The 22,889-nt window shown below is 38.7% G+C and overlaps 1 protein-coding gene across 15 annotated transcripts in view; it reads left to right on the top strand.

Annotated features, from left to right (window-relative positions):
- The window catches only part of EIF4G3 (eukaryotic translation initiation factor 4 gamma 3), a 206,002-nt gene that overhangs the window by 135,294 nt on the left and 47,819 nt on the right, over positions 1 to 22,889 (top strand). For all 15 annotated transcript variants that reach the window (XM_032301197.1, XM_032301186.1, XM_032301185.1 and 12 more), the window contains 6 exons: positions 11,086 to 11,232; positions 11,649 to 11,885; positions 13,857 to 13,961; positions 15,876 to 16,008; positions 18,479 to 18,573; positions 21,278 to 21,371. In XM_032301197.1, the coding sequence (XP_032157088.1) occupies positions 11,086 to 11,232; positions 11,649 to 11,885; positions 13,857 to 13,961; positions 15,876 to 16,008; positions 18,479 to 18,573; positions 21,278 to 21,371 (811 nt within the window). The remainder of the gene's footprint in view (positions 1 to 11,085; positions 11,233 to 11,648; positions 11,886 to 13,856; positions 13,962 to 15,875; positions 16,009 to 18,478; positions 18,574 to 21,277; positions 21,372 to 22,889) is intronic.

The raw sequence follows: 22,889 nt of genomic DNA, 5'->3' as shown, positions 1-22,889 counted from the left end.
ATTGTATAAATTATTTTCAATTTGCTTTTTTTTTTTACTTAATAAATGTTTTGTGCATCCCTCTATGTTATTAGATTTTACTCATACATTTATACTAATTGCATAATATTTAATAATATGCGTATACCATAACTTTATCCAACCATCTCTCCTCTCTCCCTCTCCCCATCCCTCCCTCTCCCCGAACCACCCTTCTCCCCCTGCCACCCCTCTCCCTCCCCTTCTTTCTCTTTTTTTCTCTCTCTCTCATATTCATTTATTCTTATGTTCTGGAGCATGCCTTCCTCCTTCCCTTTCCTTTTTCTGTTTCTTTTTGAGACAGGATCTCGCTCTGTTTCCTGGGCTGGAGTGCAGTGGTATGGTCACAGCTCACTGCAGCTTTAAACTCCTGGGTTCAAGCAATCCTCCCACATCTGCTTCCCAAGTAGCTGGAACTACAAGTGTATGCTCAGCAAATTTTTGTGGGTTTTTTTTTTTTTGTAGGCATAGGGTTTTTTGGGGTTTTGGCATGTTGTCCAGGCAGATCTGGAACTCCTGAGCTCAAGTGATCCACCTGCCTCAGCCTCCCAAAGTGTTGGGACCATGGGCATGAGCCACCATGGCCAACCTCTTTCTTCCTTTCCTTTATTTTCCTTCCCCTTCCTTTTCTTTTTCATCTTGCTCTGTCACCCAGACTAGAGTACAGTGGCAGGATCTGGGCTTACTGCACCATCAACCTTCTGAGATCACATGATCCTCTCACCTCAGCCTCCTGAGTAGCTGGGACCATCAGCACGCACCACCATGTCCAGTTAATCTTTAAATTTTTTATAGAGACAGAATTGCACTGTGTTGCCCAGACTGATCTTAAAACTCTTGGACTCAAGCAGTCCTCCTGCCTCCTTCCCAAAGTGCTGGGAATACAGGTGTGAGCTACTGCACCTGACTTTTATTCCTTTAGCATATGTTTTTAACCTTTTAAACTTTTTTATTGAAATATGACTAATATATGTGCTTTCTGTGGGGAAATTCCTCGTTTGTTGCATTTGCCAAATTTAATGATATAATTGCTCTTTTCAGGACTATTTGTATGACAACACTCACAAAATTCCTGTTAAACAGTTGTCTGTCATAAACCAATATGAACCAGCTTCAGCTCACCAATGCAACATGCTTACAGAAAAGTATACAAATCATTAGTGTACAACTCATTGTATGTCAGCGAAGTGAACACACCTTAGGCCCTTTTTAGCACTCTTTGCTCTTTAAAGATAACTAGGGCCAGGTGCAGTGGCTCACACCTGTAATGTCAACACTTTTAGGAAGCTGAGGTGGGAGGATCACTTGAGCCCAGGAGTTTGAGGCCATACTGGGCAACATAATGAGATTCTGTCTCTACAAATTAAAAATTAAAAAATTACCCAGGCATGGTGGCATGTGCCTGTAGTCCCAGCTACTAGGGAGGCTCAGGTGGGAGGATCCCTTGAGTACAGGAGGTTGAGGCTGCAGTGAACCATGATAGTACCATGGTACTTACTCCAGCCTGGTGACAGAGTGAGACCCAGTCTCAGGTAAAGCAAAAAAGGTAACCACTGTCCTGACTTTTAACACCATAGTTGATTCCTTTTGAGGGATTAAGAAACTGAAATAAAATGGTAACAATGAGCATAGAATCATAGGATCCTACTACAGACATCAAACATTATGGGATAGTTAAATATCTAAATATAAAAAGCTAACCTTTTGTAAGAAAATCAAGGACACTATACAAAAATAAAACCACAACCTAGGATAATCTGTTTGAAGTGCATTAATGACAGAATATTAGAATCCAGAATTAAGGAGGAAAAAGAAGCAAATCAGCAAGGGGGAAAAAAAAACCAGCCCAATAAAAATATGTGTAGTTCTATTGGCTGATAAACTTTAGAAAAGATAATCAATGACAGCACTTCTCAAAAGAAGACATTTACATGGCCAACAAACATGAAAAAAAGTTCAACATCACTGATCATCAGAGAAATGCAAACCAAAACCACAGTGAGATACCATCTCACGCCAGTCAGAATGGCGATTATTAAACAGTCAGGAAACAATAGATGCTAGCAAGACTGTGGAGAAACGGGAACACTTTTACACTGTTGGTGGGAATGTAAATTAGTTCAACAGTATGACGATTCCTCAAGGATCTAGAACCAGAAATACCATTTGACCCAGCAATCCCATCACTAGGTGTATACCCAAAGGAATATATGTCATTCTGCTATAAAGACACATGCACATGTGTGTTTATTGCAGCACTATTTACAGTAACAAAGACATGGAATCAACCCTGTTGTCCATCAGTGATGGACTATATAAAGAAAAATGCGTGTATATACCATTGAATACCATGCAGCCATAAAAAGGAATGAGATCATGTCCTTTTCAGGGACATGGATGAAGCTGGAAGCCATTATCTCAGCAAACTAATACAGAATAACAAACACCACATCTTCTCACTCATAAGTGGAAGTTGAGCATTGAGAACACATGGACACAAAGAGGGGAAAAACATACACCAGGGCCTGTTGCGCGGTAGGGGTAGAGGGGAGGGAACTTAGAGGACGGGTCAGTAGGTGCAGCAAACCACCATGGCACATGGATACCTGTGTAACAAACCTGCACATGTGCAGGACGTCCTGCACATGTATTCTGTTTTTGGGTGTTTTTTTTTTTTTTAAGGAAAAAAGCGGTGTTCAGTATTATTCATTATCATGGAAGTGATAAACTAAGAAAAGATAAACCATAGTTCTGTAAAATTTATTTTCACTAGATTGAAAAAAACAAACATTTTAAATGTTTGCAAAGATGAATACAACCATTTAGAGGGGAATTGGGCAATAATGCCGAAGATGTGAAGATGTTCGTATGCTATGCAGTATCACCAAATTGCTAAATTTACCAGATATTTACAAATATGTGAAGCAACAAGAACTCTCGCATACTGCTAATGGTAATGTAAATTGCAACAGCCACTTTGGAAATTGTTTAGCATTATATACTAAAGCTGAATTGAAATGCAAGTTATGGCAGAAACCAGTAAACATACATATCTTACATGCTAGCAAATATATACAAAAATGTTGTGGCATTTTTTATACAGGAAAAAACAAAGTGCCCGTTAGTAGTAGAATGGATAAATTGTAGTGTGTTTCTACAAGGACAGTGAACCTGAAGGACAACTACATGCACATGGATAAATCTCATGAGAATAAGTTTGAGTAAAAGGCGGCAGACCCAGAAAGATACTATGTGATTTGTTTATTTAATGTTCAAAAACGAAACAAAACTAACTTTAGTGTTTGGGGATACCTGTCTGTAGTATTAGGGGTTGTATGTTTTCTTTGTAAACAAGTCTAGGGCTTATACAAAAGCCTCCTAGACTTGTATACAAGTTTTAGATTTCCTTCCAAAGCACATTCACAACCCCCTCTCTGTATACTATTATAAAGTCTAGGAGGCTTTTGTATAATAACTCTGGAGACAGAGAGGGGGTTGTGAATGTGTTTTGGGAAGGAAATTAAAGAGGAGCTTCTCAGAAGCTTTCAGTGTTCTGTGTCTTTACCTGGTACTATACATGGTAGTGTTCAGGAAGTTTGCTTTTTCATAATTTATTGAGCTGAACCTTAAAAAGTTTTCAAAACAAAAACAAGCGATAGAGTGAAAAGCTTAAAAACCACTATAGGCTCTTAAGCTTTACTGTAATATTTGGTTTCTTAAAGCTGAAAAACTAGCCAGCTGTGGTGGTTCAGGCTTGTAATTCCAGTTTGGGAGGCTGAGCTGGGAGAATCACTTGAGTCTAGGAGTTGGAGACCAACCTGGGCAACGTAGTGAGACCCCATCTCTACAAAAAAAATAGAAAAAATTAGGCAGGTGTGTTGGCACATGCCTGTAGTCCCTGCTACTTGGGAGACTGAGGTGGAAGGATCACTTGAGCCCAGGAGGTTGAGGCTACGGTGAGCCATGATGGGGCCACAGACCCTGTCTCAAAAAAAAAAAAAAAAAAAAAAAAAGAATGAGAAAGCTGGGTGTGTTGGCATATACCTGTAGTCCCAGCTACTCCAGAGGTTGAGGCAAGAGAGGATCACTTGAGCCCAGGAGTTCAAGGGTACAGTGAGCTATGATGGCACTGTTGCACTCCAGCCTGAGCAACAGAGCAAGACATCATCTCTAATATATGTATATATATACACACACAGTGATTATTTTTTAAGTAAAAGATCTAAAACAAATACAGCAAAATGTTAAGATTTGACACATTTGGGCAATGGGTATATTAGTGTGTGCTATATTACTTTGTACTGTTAGAAAAGAAATGAATTAGCTGGATATGGTGGTGCATATTTGTAATCTCAGCTACTTCGGAGGCTAAGGTATGAGACTCACTTGAACCCAGGAGGTGGAGGTTGCGGTAAGCCAAGATTCCACTGCTGCATGCCAGGCTGGGTGACAGAGCAAGACCCTGTCTCAAGAAAAAAAAAAAAAAAAGAAGAAAAGAAATGAAGTCTAGCCAATTGCTTTTTCAAGATGACATGTCCATGGACCAGTGTTGCCCAAAAGTGAAATGCCCAAAATCAAGCTATTAGTATATGTTTCAACAATGCTGGCATAAGCAGATTTGTTTTCTTCAAGGCTCTGTTTACTTTGCTGATGTTTCTCATGAAATCAGACAGGAAAGATCTACTGTATATAATATTTTCCAAACCTCTAGACCATAGGCATTTAAAAAAATTTCCTTAAGGTAATTATTAGCTTGAAAAATGATACCTCCCAACAGACTTAAAGAAATTGAAGAGAGTGAATAAAAAATTAAACTAGTATCTGGGAGACTGGTCTCAACCAGGGACATTCCCTCCCCACCCTGACTTCAGGACATTTGACAGTGACTGGAGGCCTTCTTGGTTATTGGTATGGCATCTTTGTGAGTATAGGATGAGGATGCTGCTAAGCTTTCTACAGTGCACACAGGAGAGCCCTGCACAAGAAATAATCATCCTACTCCAAATGTCAGTAGTGTTGAGGTTTAAAAACCCTCCTAGATTGTTGAGATTGTAAGATTTAGGAGAATATGTATTCTCATTGTTTAGAGCAGTTGTTAAGCCATTTTTCTCTTTCCATGTTGCTCACATTGATTACGTACCTCCATTTAAAACCTCTTTTGTTACTTTGAAGTGATGAGGTGAATCCAAGAGTACAAAATTATTTTGTTAGTTTTTTCATAAAGTCTTTTTATTTTTGAGACAGAGTCTCACTCTGTCGCCAGGCTGGAGTGCAGTGGCTTGAACTTGGCTCACTGCAACCTCTGCCTCCCAGGTTCAAACCATTCTCCTGCCACATCCTCCCGAGTAGCTGGGACTACAGGCATGCGCCACCACACCCAGCTAATTTTTGTATTTTTTAGAGTAGAGATGGGATTTTGCCATCTTGGCTAGAATGGTCTCGATCTCTTGACCTCGTGATCCGCCCACCTCAGCCTCCCAAAGTTCTCGGATTACAGGTGTAAACCACCGGCACCTGGCCTTTTCATGAAGTCTTAAAGGGTAGACCTTTAAGAAAGATTCCTTTAGATTTATAGAGGAAATTAATGTAAAGAATTCACCTTTCCCTCGTTGCTCTGTAATACCATATACATGCAAATACACACACATATGTACATATCCATCCATATATGCAGCTGCCCGTATATGCCATATATGCCCATATATGCCAAGCTCTACTAAGGCATATCATACAAAGCATAAGGGAATCATAAGAGATGGTCAACTCTGCTTCTGGAGTATTTTGCTGCTTCCGCTGCTAGGTCAACTAGAACTGACTGAAGAGGCCTATGAGATTCCCTTCATGAATAATAAAGCATTTAACTAGAATTTAGCACTTATTTTAGGAGAAAGACATCTGAATTAAGTGGCAGATGGAGAAGAGTGGGCAAGAGAAATGTTGTCCTGTATCTAAATCTGTACTTAAGTACAATTTTAAGTTGGATTATTGAAACTTTAAATTGCTGTGCTTTTATCTTAATTATAATCGAAATGAGAATCCTCATCTCAGGACCCCAATGGAATATAAACTTCGAGAGTACAGCAACTTTCTCCATGTTGTTCACTGCTGAATTCCCAGTGCCTAGAATGATTCTTGGCAGGTAATAGTTGTGAGTGAGTAGGTAAATGCCTCAATGAAAGAATAACCAACTTGAAAGAGTTTATTTTATGCCCTGAGATTGTAGTTTTGTTACTTTTTATCTGTGCTGTGGGAGACAGGCATACTTCAGCTACAAAGAATAGCACTAAAGGCAGATTTTTAAGCATTCTGTGTACTGTTAGCCAGATACAGAGCTTGTAGTGTTGCCACTTTAAATGTTTAAAAGCAAAACATGAAGAGAAGGACAGGAGTAAGAATAGGAAGAGACGCCGAGAGAACACGAGAGGGAGTTAAATCTCATAAAAAATAAAGCCTGGAATTGCAAACATGACAAGTTAGCTTTGGACAACAGCAAGTGGCTGGAGTCAACTGGAGGAGGAGGGATGTGTGTCCTGATAGAAGATTTTATGATGTGTTGAAGAAAAAGATGATCAGAGATGACTTATACTTTCATAACTGACCACCTCCTTTTGAATCTTGTGCGTATCCTTCAACACTATACCTCTCCAAGTACATCTAACAGAGATGCATTTTGGTAGCCGTGTTCACAGTATGCAGAGTATTATGTACAGTTTGGGCAGGTTAAATTACCTAAGGTCATGACATAACCACTGATAGATAATAGTATGTCACCATGGACCTGAGAGTTTTTGCTTTATTAAACAATTTTTTTTAATTGCTATATTGCTCTTTACTTCACATTTAAGAGCCAACTGTCCCTGGCCAGGAGTAACAGCACATGTGCCTAATCCCAGATACTCAGGAAACAGGTGGGAGGATCAGCTGAGCCCCAGAGTTTGAGACCACCCTTGGCAACATAGGGATACACTGTCTCCCCCCCGCAAAAAAAAAATTTTTTAAGGGTAAACTCCAGAAACCAGAGTTTTAGAGTGAGCACAGAGATGCCACTTGCTTACATTACAGTATTCATTAAAAATACTTTACTTCAGACTAGCACACGATCTGGGGGCAAAAATTACTTGTGGACCATGGGTTACCATTAACAGCTTTATGTTCTGGGACAGCACTGAAAATCCTGAACGTGCTAAGCCAAGGCCAGGACTTACCATTCTGTTTTCATTTCTATTTGATTACCATGATTACCACACTGCTGACAGCCCTTGATGATTCTCTAGAATTTGGTCTTTTTGGGGATAAGAATGTCCACCCTCAATACTAACAAATATGTCAGCAGTATAGGACCTGTTGCTTGAGGAAACTTACTACCTGATGCTGACAGCGTTTCATATCTAAGATTGCTGAGTGACCTGTATTTGGATGGGTCTCATTACACTAATGCCACATTGTTAGTTTACTACTGTGTAAAAATAAAAAGGTAGGTGCTTTCTAGCGAATTCAGTTTACCAAGCAGCCTTACTAAAACGTTCTTACTGACTCCTTTGCTCCCTAAGAAAAACAAACTGCTCCCAAACAACCCATTTAAAACATACATCTTAGTATTGGTCATGGACTGTTAAGTGAAAATTGTAGTTGTCTAAATAGATCCTTTTTTCACTATCACACATTACCATTCATTCTTGCCATTATCCATGATCACATTTGCACACATCTGCCTTGTCCACTGTTGTGTCTCTGAAAAAATCATAGTTTGAAGCCCTGACTCTCATTATAATTGTATTAGGAGATAGGAGGTTTGGGGGGGGTAACTAGGTTTAGTTGAGATCATCAGGATGGAGCCCAGACAATGGTATTAGTGCCCATAGAAGAGGAAACACCTGAGCTGCTTCTCTCCCTGCCATGTAAAGATACAGCAAGAAGCCAGCCATTTACAAGCCAGTAAGAGGGTCCTCACCAAGAACTTAAAGCTGCCAGTACCTTAATTTTGAACTTCTCAGCTTTCAGAATTGTGAGAAATAAACTTCCATTGTTTAAGCCACCCAGTCTGTGGTATTTTGTTATAGAAACCCAAGCAGATTAAGACATCTACTCTTCATGTTCTATTCCAGCTAACCAATCTCAGTAGGTCTCCTGACCAGCCAGTGTCTAGCAGACAACAAATGCTCACTTACAGCCCTATCAAATTTACCATCTCCTAAGGAAAAAAAAAAAAAAAAAAAATCACCATGCATCACTATTCTCAGAGGATATCTTCTCACTGGCCCCTTTCCATATTTCCACAGCCCTGTCAACCATCCCCAAAGGGTATTAAGATCATGTTTCAAAATGAGTCTTCAAGGAGCTGTATAGCTAGGTATTCTTTCATCCATCCATTCATTCATTCATTCATTCAGAGATAACGTTTTTGTAAAGCTGTAGTCATTCTTCTAATTATTCAGTTTTAATACTTCCATGTGGATATATCTAAAAAGTTTATGCACGATTTTACATGTCTTTATGCTCTGATTCATGTGAGATTTCTCTTGACTGTCATTCTGGGATAGCAGAGTTTTGTTTCTCTTGCATTTTGTGATTTTTCTCTTTATTGCTTAGTGAGCTAACTTTGCTTTTTTCTTTCTTTGATAGCTATGTTATTACAATATAGGTAACTCTTAATGTTTAATCATAGGCATGTGAAATGGAACTTCAAGTGTTTAAATATGGCCATACTAGTTTATTGGGCCCTTACTGTGTGTCAGCCACAATTTGCTTTTTCTAGAGACCTCATTTGATCCTCCCAATAACACCTCCTAAGAGATAGGTGTTATTCCCATTTTTGAAATAGAGGTTTGGTGAAACTAAGTAACTTGGCCAAAGTCACACGGCAGAGCTGGTGTTGTTACTATGTTCAGAGCTCCCTTTTCAACAGCTATTTTATAATGTTCTTACGCTACAATCATTTTGGAATATCTCATTCTGCAGGTGTAGGGACTGAGGTTCAATGAGGTAACTTGCCCAAATTCACATAGTAGATTAATTAAAGAGCTGGGATTCAGTTTCTGATTTTGTGACTCAGATTCCAGCAATCTTTCTATTTCAGTTACAGCTTACTTAATCTATGGCTTATTAAAGTGCTTCCATGCTGAATGCTCAAGTGCCCTCTCAGTTGGACATAGAGGTTGTGCCTCCCTTGTTTTAGATGACAAAACTGAAACTTGGATTAAAAGAATTGCCTTTGTTTATATGGCAAGCAAGCAAATCTTTTGATCCTTAACCCAGTTCTTTCAATATAGTCTTCCCTACACTTCTCACCATATGGCAGTGGCTTAGATTTTCATATTGTTTGTTGTCCTCATCTCTCCCATTTTCTACGCAGTAAATCTGTAGAGCAGGAAATGTTTCTTTAGAGATGATAGATTGTGGGCCGGGCTATTATTTTTTTATCAGTCAGTTACTTAATATCGATGATGGAGGTAAATATGCCAAGATGCTGGCTAGGATTTTTTGGCTGGTTTGACTTATGTTCCTATAAAGCAGCAAATTGGATATGACCGTTGATTTTTAGAACTTTTATTCTAAATCCTAATGTCATATTGGTGCTCTATTGTATGCCAGCATGCTTTTGAATATACTTCTTGGTTCTCTTTTGTATTCCTTAGCCCATTATTGTGTATTCTGGGTCTTATATAAAAGAAGGTAGAATCAACTTTTGGCTTTTGCTTTGGAAGACTTCTGCTTTCATATAGCATTTCTTTTCTTGAAGGCCGATAAACTCCTGAGCCTTCTTGTGTGACTTTAGAGTAGGCCTGACTATGAAATGATCTATAATTGCTTGCACTTATGTAGCCTGAATTTGGAGTTAAGGATATAGTAGCTTTTTCTCTGGTTGTCAGAAAAATTGTTTGAAGATGTTTCCCTCTTCCTAAGATAACGTTTCCTGCTGAAAAGAAATATGCAGTGTCACACTTGGTTAATTATAACTGGACTTGTTAAATGATCTTTCATACATCATAGGGAATACATTGGAGAGTGTGCCATCAGTTCTAGTTCAAATACTCTATAGCATCATCATCCTCAGTTCTTAGGAAGTTTCTCTAGTCATCCAGCCTTGATCAGCAGCTGACCAAGTTCATTCTGGTTAATAACATTATTTTGTGAGTATGAATGCAGTCTACCCTATTTTTACAAAGATCTTCCATTATACCTAGGGCAAAGACCATGCATACATTTCAGAACTTTGGGAGCCACTTTGTGATCCCAGAAAAACTGTTTTGCCATAATATGAAATAGCTCTTCAAAATAGTGCTCTGAGGGATGTCATCTGTAAATTAGAATATTTTAGTAGATTCCCTGCTGCAGTCTTCTGTCTTTATGATTCTAAATGTATTCATAAGAATGTCTCTGTATTTGGTTACAAGTAACCTTGAGCTATTGCAACTATTAGAAAACAATTATTATTTGATTTGGATGGAAACCTTGCAAGGATCTTGCTTCCAGACTTTTGGACAACTAGTATATTCTTGTGGCACATAAGCAATAAACAGTAAACATACTGTATTTATAGTCAAGGTAAGTACTAACATTATGACATTCGCCAATGAAAAGATATCTCAAAAAGCCTCCAATATCCCGACTTCTGCTTTTTTCTAGAATAAGGATTTCACCTACAACAGTTTTGATATAACCAGGAAATTCTCCCCTGTCTTATGTCATCTCTATGTGTCCTATTAAACCAAAATACTTATTACAGTGGTACTAAATAAAAAGAAGTAATAACTCTACAGAGTTTTTTTTAAAAAAGGTCTAGGTAAGTTCAGGGTTATAGTTTCAATAATGTGACAAGGATTTCCATGTCAGCTAGACGCATGGCTGAAAAAGAGTGCATTTATATAAGAGGAATATGTGTCTTTTCCAAGTAAAATTTAAGATATATTACTGTTGAATCATGAAATGCCTGAAGCTATATTGTTTGCCTCTTATAGAATGCTTACCTATGGTTCAGTCAGCATTATTTCGTACAATAAAGAAGATAGGTATTTCATGTCTTTAAGTAATCTTGTTCCTTTTTTTTATTTTCCTGTCTGGATATAGCTGAAAGTACCCATGGCAGACAAGCCTGGTAACACAGTGAATTTCCGGAAGCTGCTACTGAACCGTTGCCAGAAGGAGTTTGAAAAAGATAAAGCAGACGATGATGTCTTTGAGAAGAAGCAGAAAGAACTTGAGGCTGCCAGTGCTGTAAGTATTTTCATAAAAAGACAATGCTTGGACACTTTGAGCACTGTGAAGTAGAATTTTCATGAAGCTGGATATAGCATCTCCCTGCTGCCTTAAGAGGGACATACAGCCTTTTTTTCACGTGAAAACAACATATTAATGTTTAGGGGAATGCTTTGTTTCTTTTAGTGCCTAATAAAGGGGGAAGCTCAATTCTCCATGCCAGCGATTCTGTCTAATGCAGAGTCAAGTCACTGAGTTCCAAAAATCTAAAATAGATGGGTATAGTTTAGATTTCTGAGGAGTAGATTCACACTTGCTATCAGATTCTCAGAGGGTATCTGACCCCTAGAAAGGGTAAAGACCATGAATCTCAGTGTTTATTGTGCAGTACAACTTTCATCATCAAGATGCTGTTAATCTTCCTTATACAACAGCCAGAGGAGAGGACAAGGCTTCATGATGAACTGGAAGAAGCCAAGGACAAAGCTCGGCGGAGATCCATTGGCAACATTAAGTTTATTGGAGAACTCTTTAAACTCAAAATGCTGACTGAAGCCATCATGCACGACTGTGTGGTGAAGCTGCTAAAGAACCATGATGAGGAATCCCTGGAGTGCCTGTGTCGTCTGCTCACCACCATTGGCAAAGACTTGGACTTTGAAAAAGCAAAGGTAAAACTCCAAAAACTGAGAAACCTTCATGAAGGCTCCTTGTCAGTTACAAAAGAACTTAGACTGTCAACAAAGTAGTTCTATCTTGTCCCAAAGGTCTAGGCTGTTCATTTTTCTTCTTTTGCCCATCTCATTGTCAGTGTTCAACCATTGTATTCCTTACATTTCCATTAAAGTCAGAGGTGAGGAATGTCCCAAATTATGTAAAAGCCACTCTGTAGATTCTTCAGATTATTTGTCCTGTATTCTTTTTTCTTCTTCTGTAATCATTTTGCAATTTGGGAACAGAAGTATGAAAAGAAAAAGTACCATGGCCTAAGGGTGATGCAGAAATGAAGACTCAGTAGCTTCTAAAGTTTATACTCTAAGTGATAATATAGCTATCTAATCATAATATAAGAAATCATTAAAAATACTATAATAATGTGTGCTGTTTAAATAAGGGGTATAGAAATTAGAAATGCTTCAAAGAAGTAATGTCAGAAACACTCCGTAACATCTAATTTACCTAGGATTATGTTTAGCTGTGACAGAAAACCCAGTGGTTTATACAAGATTGAGGTTTATTTCTTATTTATGTAAACAAAGTTCAGAGGTAAATCCTTTCAGCTTAACATTCCATGACTCCTCAAGTATAACCCATGTCCTAATTATTCTCACCAGAGAAGGTAGGAAAAGGGGCAGATGACAGCCACCTTTCTCTCTCTCTCTCTCTTTCTCTCTTTCTCTCTTTCTCTCTCTCTGTTTTGTTTTTTTTCCCCAGTAACAAGGTCTTGCCCTGTCACCTGGATTGGAGCGCAGTAGTGTGATCATAGCTCACTGCAGCCTTAAACTCCTGGGTGCTGTCAACTAAAGAGTTTTATTGAGTGATCCTTCTGCTTTAGCCTCCCAAGTAGCTAGGAATACAGGTGCATTCCTCTGCACCTGGCTAATTTTTTTTTTTTTTTAACTTTTTGTACAGATGAGGGGTCTCACTTAGTTGCCCAGGCTGGTCTTAAACTCCTGGCTTCAAGCAATCCTCTTGCCTTGGCCTCCCTAATTTCTAGGATTACAGGTATGAGTCACTATGCCTGGCCCCTCGGGTCTCTTTAGGAAGCTATAGAATAACATTTCCATTTATATTATTGACTGTAATTAATCACATGACCAAAGCCAGCTCCCAGGAGCCTAGAAAACGTAGACTTTATTTTAGGTAGTCATATGAATAACGAAAAATTCTACCACGTGGCCAGGCACAGGGACTCACACCTGTAATCCTAGTACTTTGGGTGGCTGAGGCAGAAGGATTGCTTGAGCTCAGCAGTTTGAGGCCAGCCTAGGTAACATAGTGAGATTTATCTTTCCAAAAAATCATACGCACAGAAAAACTGAGCTGGATGTGGTGGCACATGCCTGTGGTCCCGGCTACTTGGGAAGCTGAGGTGGGAGCTTTACTTAAGCCTAGAAGGTTGAGGCTGCAGTGAGCCATAATTTAGCCACTGCACACCCAACTGGGTGATAGAACAAGACCCTGTCTCAAAGAAATAAACATTCTACCACATTACCTTTTGGCTATAAATTGATACTCCTAGACCATTTTACAAACTACATGGGCTGGATGCAGTGCCTCATGCCTATAATTCTAGCATTTTGAGAGGCAAAGGCTGGAGGATCACTTGAGCCCAGGAGTTCAAGACCGGTCTGTGCAATATGGTGAGGCCTCATCTCTACAAAAAACTAAAAGGTTAGCCAGGCATGGTGGCACGTGCCTGTAGTCTCAGCTACTCAAGAGGCTGAGGTGAGATTGGTTGAGCCTGAGAGGTCGAAGCTGCAGTGAGCTGTGATCATGCCACTGCACTCCAGCCTGGGCAACAGAGTGAGACTCCATCTCTAAAACAATAAACAGATAACTAACTAAATAAATAACTCTAACACGGTAAAATTACATTTAAGTTTCTCAGCCAGGAGTACTAATGATTTTGTCTCTTGCAGCCACGAATGGACCAGTACTTTAATCAGATGGAGAAAATTGTGAAAGAAAGAAAAACGTCATCTAGGATTCGGTTCATGCTTCAAGATGTAATAGACCTAAGGCTGGTGAGTGGGGAAAAAAAATAAGCCTATTGTCTCTTTAAAGGATTGGGTTGGAGAAGGATGTCCTTTTGTTTACGTGCGTAGAGACAGTGCTTTTGCTTCAGGACTCTCAGAACTTGAATAGGCAAACTTTCAGTGGGAGAGTTATGACAAAAGACAAAAGGCCTGGTCCGGCGCAGTGGCCCACGCCTGTAATCCCAGCACTCTGGGAGGCCGATGTGGGCGGATCACCTGAGGTCGGGAGTTCAAGACCAGCCTGACCAACATGGTGAAACCCCGTCTTTAAATAAATAAATAAATAAAAGACAAAAGGCCTATTGCCAGTTACATGCTGCTTCTCCTTACTCTGATTATCAAACCATATTGCAATTTTTTTGTTTGTTTGTTTTTTTGAGACAGAGTCTCACTCTGTCACCCTGGCTGCAGCGCAGTGGTGCAATGTCGGTTCACTGCAACCTCCGCCTCCTGGGTTCAAGTGATTCTCCTGCCTCAGCCTCCTGAGTAGCTGGGATTACAGGCACATGTCCCCACACCTGGCCAATTTTTCTATTTTTAGTAGAGATGAGGTTTCACCCTGTTGGCCAGGCTGGTCTTGAACTCCTGACCTCAAGTGATCTGCCCGCCTCGTACTCCCAAAGTGCTGGGATTAGTAATCCCATCACTTTGCCACTTGCAATTTTGTAATCAGCCTTTCTGAATTCAAACTTCATTCAGATTCAATTAAAGTTAGTCTTTGTAAGCTAAATAATCAGCAAGTCTTATCTCCATAGAAAATACATTTAACTCTCTGATCCTTACATTTTTAATCTCTAAAATGAGAATGTTGCCTACCTTGCAGATTTGTTGTAAAGAGTCAGTGGAATAATTATGTAAGGTGCCCAGCTCAGATATTGGTGTTTTCTTCTCTTTCGTTTTTCCTGTTAACCCTCTAATTCTGCTGCTGTTTTTTTGGTTTTTTTGTTTGTTTGTTTGTTTTTTCTTATTTCATACCAGGTGCAGTTTTTATTACTACCACTTCTTTTCTCTTTCTTAAGTTTCACTCCTACAGGGAATAAACTGCAGCAAGCCCTGCACTAGAGAAAGTGAACAAAGCCCTACCTCTTACTTATCCTGCACCTAGGCCAGAGTGCACTGATGATGATTTTTTATATTGCTAAGACTAGATGTGATCTTAGGATCCTTCATATTACCAAAGCCACCTCTAGATCAGAACTTGCATTCTGATTTAAACCTGTTTCCATTCTTGCCTCTAGCTAATGTAAATAAATATAAAAAATTTCCTCACCCATGTTATCAGCCACTTCTATTTATAGCAGATGTTGGGACTATTGCTAGAAGAGAAGGGAGAAGTATAATTATAAAACGAAAACTTATTTTGTCTTTAGTACAGGGGATAACCAAAGGGCAGAGTGGTATAGAACTTAGTGTAGAATATCAGAACTATGATATTGGAGAAAGAAAAGCATGAGTCATCCTTGATTTAGAACCCCTATGGAGTGTGATATGATCTGAGTAGTGATTCCACAGATTAAGGCAAGGAATCCTCATTATTTTTCATTTTCTCTCCTCCTTTCAAATGTGCAAAATGCTGATACAGATACAATCCATTTAGGCTGCAGATTAATGTATGCAGTGCTTTAAAATATAATAAATTTGGGTCAATCTTCGACTTTCTTCTTTGTATCTATTGGCTATTGGAATGTTTAATATACAGTTGGCTAGATTTGATTGAGAAGATTTTAATTATTTAGCTCTAACCTTAAACTGCTCATAGTGTCATCTATAAGGTACATGAGAAGCTGCCATAATACAGCTTTTGTAGGTATTTTATACTTTTCCAGCAGTAAAAATTACAGATAATTTTTTTTTTTTAATTTTCAGTTATCTGGCAGATAACCTTATATTCTACTTTTATAGTGCAATTGGGTATCTCGAAGAGCAGATCAAGGGCCTAAAACTATCGAACAGATTCACAAAGAGGCTAAAATAGAAGAACAAGAAGAGCAAAGGAAGGTCCAGCAGCTCATGACCAAAGAGAAGAGAAGACCAGGTGAGGCTGGAGTCCACTAGAGTTTAGAGAACTTGGAAATTTCAGAAATAGATATTTAAGAATTACCTATTTAGGTATAAAATGAGATCAGAAAGAACAGCCCAAAGAAAAGAGTGGTGATTGTTAGGTGAAGCAGTTTCACCTGAACAGTAAAGTCATTGAGTAAAAGTAGGGAATATAGGAACAAAGCATGATTTCTTTTACTACTTAAAAGCCAGTAAGCCATAAGACTTTATTGAGCATCTTTTATATCCTCAGAATTGGTGAGACAGAAAAAAAAGTGGAAAATGTAGTTATTTTCCTCTCAAAGTGTAAAGTTTATCTGGTAAGGTAAAACTTTTGACAAGCAGAGAAGGAACATTTGTTAATCAAATGGAAGATATTATCAATTAGGAAATATATTCTCCATTAAGTTTTAAAATTTAGAGTAAAAGAAGAGAGTCAGAAAGCTGAAAGAAAACTTTTATTTAAGAAAGGGGCACTTTGGCAGGCTGAGCGCTATGGCTCACGTCAATAATCCCAGCACTTTGGGAGGCTGAGGTGGGCGGATCACACGAGATCAGGAGTTTGAAACCATCCTGACCAACATGGTGAAACCCTAAATCTACTAAAAAATTAGCTTGGTATAGTGGGGTGTGCCTGAATCCCAGCTACTCAGAAGGCTGAGGCAGGAGAATCACTTGACCTCCAGAGGCTGAGGTTGCAGTGAGCTGAGATCATGCCACTGCATTCCAGCCTGGGGAACAGAGTGAGACTCCCATCTCAAAGTGAAAGATGAAATAGAAGGCATTTTAAACCCAAGACAATAGTCTATTGACTAACTTTAGGAACATTGGAAAAGAAAACCTTTTTCATAGGGAAATGATAATTTTCTGGCAGATAGTAAACACTCAGTATCCATTAGCTATTGTTACAGACACAGTAGAGCTCATAGTGAATTGTTAGGAGGGATGAATTCTGTGGAGAAGAAAGTTTACTTTTAAGTTTCATGAGACACCACACTTACTCTCCTTGCTCTAGTACCTAGTGCAGTGCCTTTGAGGTAGTAACTTTTATTTATTTTTGAACCAGGATTGAGAGAGAAAAGGAGAAGATACCAAAGTCTAATTCATGGAAGATATTCACATATGACTAAAGGAAGAAAATAACTCTTGGAAAAGTGACAGATAAGATCAAGTGGAGAGAAAGAACTAAGATATAAGTGTCATAGAAACAAGGAAGAAGCAAGAATGTTTATGATCAGTAATATCAGATAGCACAGAGAAAATCAAGAAGTATGTTAGGATCAGAAAAGCTTTGGGATAGACAGTTTGGTGATCTTTCAATTCATTCATTCATTCAGCAAATATTTATTGGTTTATCACTTAGCAAGGCACACAAAGTCTCTTCCATTATGCAGTTTACATCTTATGGTAGAGGGGAGAGAAGAGACAATAAATAAATACTTAAATTAAATATATCATTTTTCAAATAAATTTGTTTTGTAGAAAAACAAGAGAGAAGGGACTAGGGAGTACAAATCTTGGTGAGTAGGGCACAGTTTTCAATAGGAAAATTGGGGAAACCTATTTAAGTTGGTATTGTTTTAGCAAAGACCTGAAGCAAGTGAGGGCATTAAATCATGTGGAAATCTGGGGAAGGAGACTTTTAGGCAAAGGGAGTAGTACAGCTGAATCTAAGAAGGGCCTAAGTGGGAGAGTGGTAGAAGATGGGGACTGAGAGGCAGGCAGCAGGAGCCAGATTATTTAGAGGCTATTTGTAAGGAATCTTCTCCTTTTCTCTGAATGACATAGATGTCAGAAGTGTTTTGAACCAAAAAGTGACAGAATCTGACTTGTACTTTACTAGGATCACACTGGCTGCCATGATGAGCAAAGCTGAAGGTAGAAGCAGGAAGCCCAAAACAGAGGTCTCTACAGTAATCTAGGAAAGGGGTGTTGGTCGCTTAAATAAAACTGCTAATGTTGGTAGTAGATTCTGAATGTATTATACGGGTTGAACTGACAAGATTTACTGACAAATTGGATGTGAAGTGTGAAAGAGGAGTCAGGGTTTTCCACCTGAGCAGCTGAAATGTTGGAGAAGCAGGTTTGGGAAATGATCAAAGGATACTTGTGTCACTTGACCCCATTAAATACAATGTCTTTAGAATAAATAATTTCCATCTGACTTCTCCCAAAGTGTTCTAGTCGTTAATTCTGTGAACACTGGATTTGGCCCTGCCTTCTCTAGCACCAAATATTCATTTGTGTCAGTTGTTTTTTTCTAGGTCAGTAATGTTTCATGGGTGATCCAAAATAACCAGTACTTCTAGCTTATATTTTCCTGCTGTGTGTATTAAAGATATTATCATCAGTGTTTTAACAGCTTCTTTTGTCTTTCTCCTTGGTTTTGAGAAAATATTGCTCACTCTTTCAATGTCAAACAGAATTGAAACAGATGGGAGACTGACACTCTATTCTCCCTGCAGGTGTCCAGAGAGTGGACGAAGGCGGGTGGAACACTGTACAAGGGGCCAAGAACAGTCGGGTACTGGACCCTTCAAAATTCCTAAAAATCACTAAGGTGAGTGTGACATTTGAAATGCAATTTATACTCTCCTTTGATGGCTTTAATATAAATAAAAAAATAACATGCAATTTACAATAGTTGTAAAACATGAGTTTCAAAAGTACTTATTAATGTAAAACAGCAGTATTACACATCCATGGGGTGATTTTTTTTTTTTTTTTTTGAGACAGAGTTTCGCTCTTGTTGACCAGACAGGAGTACAATGGCGCGATCTCAGCTCACTGCAACCTCCACCTCCTGGGTTCAAGCAATTCTCCTGCCTCAGCTTCCCGAGTAGCTGGGATTACAGGCATGCACCACCACTCCTGGCTAATTTTGTATTTTTAATAAGAGAGAGGGGTTTCTCCATGTTGCTCAGACTGGTCTTGAACTCCTGACTTGAGGTGATCCCACCTGCCTCGGCCTCCCAAAGTGCAGGGATTACAGGCGTTGAGCCACCATGCCCGGCTGGGGTGGTTCTTTTTAATGCAGACACTTTTCTTCAAGTTGGTATTTATCAGTGTATTCTATATGCTCATTTCTACGTAAGTGTTTACCAAAGAGGAGAAGACTAGGTTAATTCTTAGGCATAAGATGCTTAATATACGAGAGGTGATAACGAAGATATTACAGAAGTCTGTCAATTGCAAGCTTTAACACAATGTATCCGTAGCTCTGGGGAGAAAAGCAATCTCCTGTTTAAACATAACCATGAAAGATTTGCCTTATCCAAGGCCTAAAGGAAACCACAGAGGGCCTACTAGAAATCGTTCTGTAATAAGGCATTTATAGACTCCACTTTCCTCTCTTTTGATAGTCTGTGGACAGTAAGAGGAAAAAACTTTCTCTAGCAGATATTTTCAGCAGTAAAAGTTGATCACTGTAAGTAGGATGAAGAACTTTGGAGAATGTAGAGAAAGCAGAATTAAATATGTTAAGAGTAGAAACTTCTAAAGTCCAGTGGGTTTTCTAAATCATTTGCAAGTCTAGTTTGATCGTTACTTATACTTTTCATAGTTCTGAAAATCGGCATCCTGCCAGCAAAATACTGAAGCCAATCAAAACTGATGTAAAAACATTACATGAAAGAAGGTAACTGACAAGAAGTATAAAGACTTTTAAGAAAATTGGAATAAGGCCGGGCGCAGTGGCTCAAGCCTGTAATCCCAGCACTTTGGGAGGCCGAGGCGGGTGGATCACAAGGTCAAGAGATCAAGACCATCCTGGTCAACATGGTGAAACCCCGTCTCTACCAAAAATACAAAAAATTAGCTGGGCATGGTGGTGCGTGCCTGTAATCCCAGCGACTCAGGAGGCTGAGGCAGGAGAATTGCCTGAACCCAGGAGGCGAAGGTTGCGGTGAGCCGAGATCGCGCCATTGCACTCCAGCCTGGGTAACAAGAGCGAAACTCCGTCTCAAAAAAAAAAAAAAAAAAAATGGAATAAAATGGGCCATGTCATTTGCATCTTCACGGTTTTGTCAAAGCTTGCTTCATGATAGAAAATTCTTTCTCTGGATCCCTTGATAATGTCATTAGCTAGGATCCTTTTCTCCAAGATTCTGGTACTTACTTCTAGTTGTTTATATCTCAGAGCAGGAATTCCATTGCTAAATACAATTCGAGTCTTATCCATCACCATTGTCATCTAGAGACAATTTTAACCAAAACTTTATGTTTAAAGAAGTCCTCCAGTATTTTGAAAAATGTGTCAGTATTTAATAACAACATTTGTGTTTTCAAATATTATGCTTTCTGTGCATGGATACTATAAAAACGGTGCTGTTATCAAACCTCCAACATTACTACCTTAAAAATTTTTAAATATGTAAATTGTTAATAAACTTTGTGTATTCAGATAGTTATACATGAATATCCTAGAACAAAACATTAAACATATTTATTGTTAATTGGGAGAGGTTTGTGTGAAAGCACATTTCATAGAATGGCAACATACTATGAGCTGTCAGAACACAGAAATACCTTTTTTTACGAAGAGCTATGTTACAGCTTTTATGTTTTATGTATTTTATAGTAATACGCATTACAGTGTAATTTTATTTCACTTGTAGTAGAGCTACATTACAGCTTTTATATTATATGTGCTTTGTAATAATATGCATTATAGTGTAATTTTATTTCACTTGTAGTAAAGTTGTGCTTGGAAGATTAAACATGAGATACCAGGCAGCTTAACTTCCTATGCTCCCTGTCTAACATTTCAATCTCTTTCTTCTTCTTCTTTATTGAATACTCATATCCCATCTCCTGTCTCTCATCCCAGCATGAAATTTTTGTGTCTGTTGATGTGTTTTCTGACACTCATGGAAAGATACTAATGAATTAATTTGGTAGTATTTGTATTTTTCTCTTTTTAAAATTAATGGGTATTATTGTTCAAGAAGAATGATTAGAAATTGCATATTACATTTAGCAAATTAATAAACCATCTTAAATAGGAGGACCTGGATGCATTCTCTAGACCAGTACCTTCAAACAATTTTTTATGGAAACTGGAGTCCAAGGAAGTGCTCGAGGGGCCACATGGGTCACAGTTTAATGAGAACAGCTCCGATTTCTGTTTCTATTAAATTTGCATTCCAGACAATTTTTTATTGCTAAAATTGGTTCTACTTCACTGAAGAAGAAAAAAAAAAGAAAAGAAAAACTATTCTTCTAGAATATTTCCTATAATTGACTTATGGTTCCTTATGTTACAGCCTACAATTGATGAGAAAATTCAGCTGGTACCTAAAGCACAGCTAGGCAGCTGGGGAAAAGGCAGCAGTGGTGGAGCAAAGGCAAGCGAGACTGGTAAGCATGCAGTGTCCCTTCTCAAACATGGCTGTGAGCATTTGCTTCACAGCGAATTCCCATAGTCATTGAATGATGGTTTTAGGGAAAGATGTGTAGACTAATCATGCCTAAAATTTTATTGGTAGCCCTTTCCTTTCAACACAAATCAATCCTTTCTCAGGATCCTTAAATAATTTTAAGTATTTTTTTTTTATTTCAGTTCATTCATTTAGGTTTATTTAATTAAGACATTTATTTATTTATTTATTTATTATTTTTTTTAGACAGGATCCCACTCTGTCACCCAGGCTGAAGTGTAGTGGCATGATCAGGGCTCACCACAGCCTCAACCTCCTAGGTTCAGGCAATCCTCCTGCCTGAGGCTCCTGAGTAGCTGGGACTACAGGCGTACACCATCACACCTGGATGATTTTTTTTTTTTTTTTTTTTTTTTAATTTTTTGTAGAGATGGAGTCTCACTGTGTTGCCTCAGCTAGTCTTGAACTCTTGGGCTCAAGTGATCCACCTTGGCCTCCTGAAGGCTGCAGTTACAGTTGTGAGCCACACCCAGCCACTAAGACCTTAACTTTTTAGGTTCCCTTTTTGTTGTTGTTCACAAATTTAATATAGTTACAGAAATTACTGGGACCCTAAATTAAAAGGGAAACTCATTATGCTGAGAAAATAATGTGGTTTTTTTTTTTGTTTGTTTGTTTGTTTGTTTTTTGCTCTTGTTGCCCAGGGTGGAGTTCAATAGCACAATCTTGGCTCACCGTAACCTCCCCTTCCCGGGTTCAAGCAATTCTCCTGCCTCAGCCTCCCGAGTAGCTGGGATTACAGGCATGCACCACCACGCCTCACTAATTTTGTATTTTTAGTAGAAATGGGTTTTCTCCATGCTGGTCAGGCAGGTCTCGAACTCCCTTCCTCAGGTGATCTGCCCACCTCGACCTCCCAAAGTGCTATAATTACAGGCATGAGCCACTGCACCCTTCTGAGAAAAGAATCTTAATATGCAGGAGTATTTACTGTAATTTTAGGGAGTTGTAAAAAAAATAACAAAATAATGTTCAAAATCGTTTTCAAAAATCAGATTTTGAGAGATTTGACCTCAGGACCAAAATGTTTGGACCATCACAAACACATCTTACTGGCTGAGGAAGCCCAATGGAAAGAAGAAAAATTTCAATGTTAACCTACTTCCCATATGTCCCTCCACTAAGTAATTTCAACTTTTTTTTCTTTAAATTTAAAAAAATGTCATTATTCAATAAAACCCAACTGAATATTTGTACATGCATGGGATTGTAGCATTTGTGTTAGGTAGCTTTCTTAAAGTTTAGTTGTTTTTGCTTGCCTTCCTCCTAGTTGCCACTCCCATCCCTGTTTACTATTTTTTAAAGGAACTAATGGTTGTAATAAATAAAGACGTATAAACTCTCTATTACATGCAAATTCCTTCTAACACTTTGCTTCTCAGAATATGGTAGAGGGACCAGCAGATTGGCATCACCTAAGCTTGTTAGGAATGCCTGG

The sequence above is a fragment of the Sapajus apella genome, unplaced genomic scaffold (genome assembly GCF_009761245.1).
Source record: "Sapajus apella isolate SASKATOON/1434 unplaced genomic scaffold, GSC_monkey_1.0 scaffold43, whole genome shotgun sequence".
In the NCBI taxonomy this organism is placed as follows: Eukaryota; Metazoa; Chordata; class Mammalia; order Primates; family Cebidae; genus Sapajus; species Sapajus apella.
The sequence above is the reverse complement of the archived record's forward strand: the minus strand, read 5'-3'. Positions and strand labels throughout refer to the sequence as shown.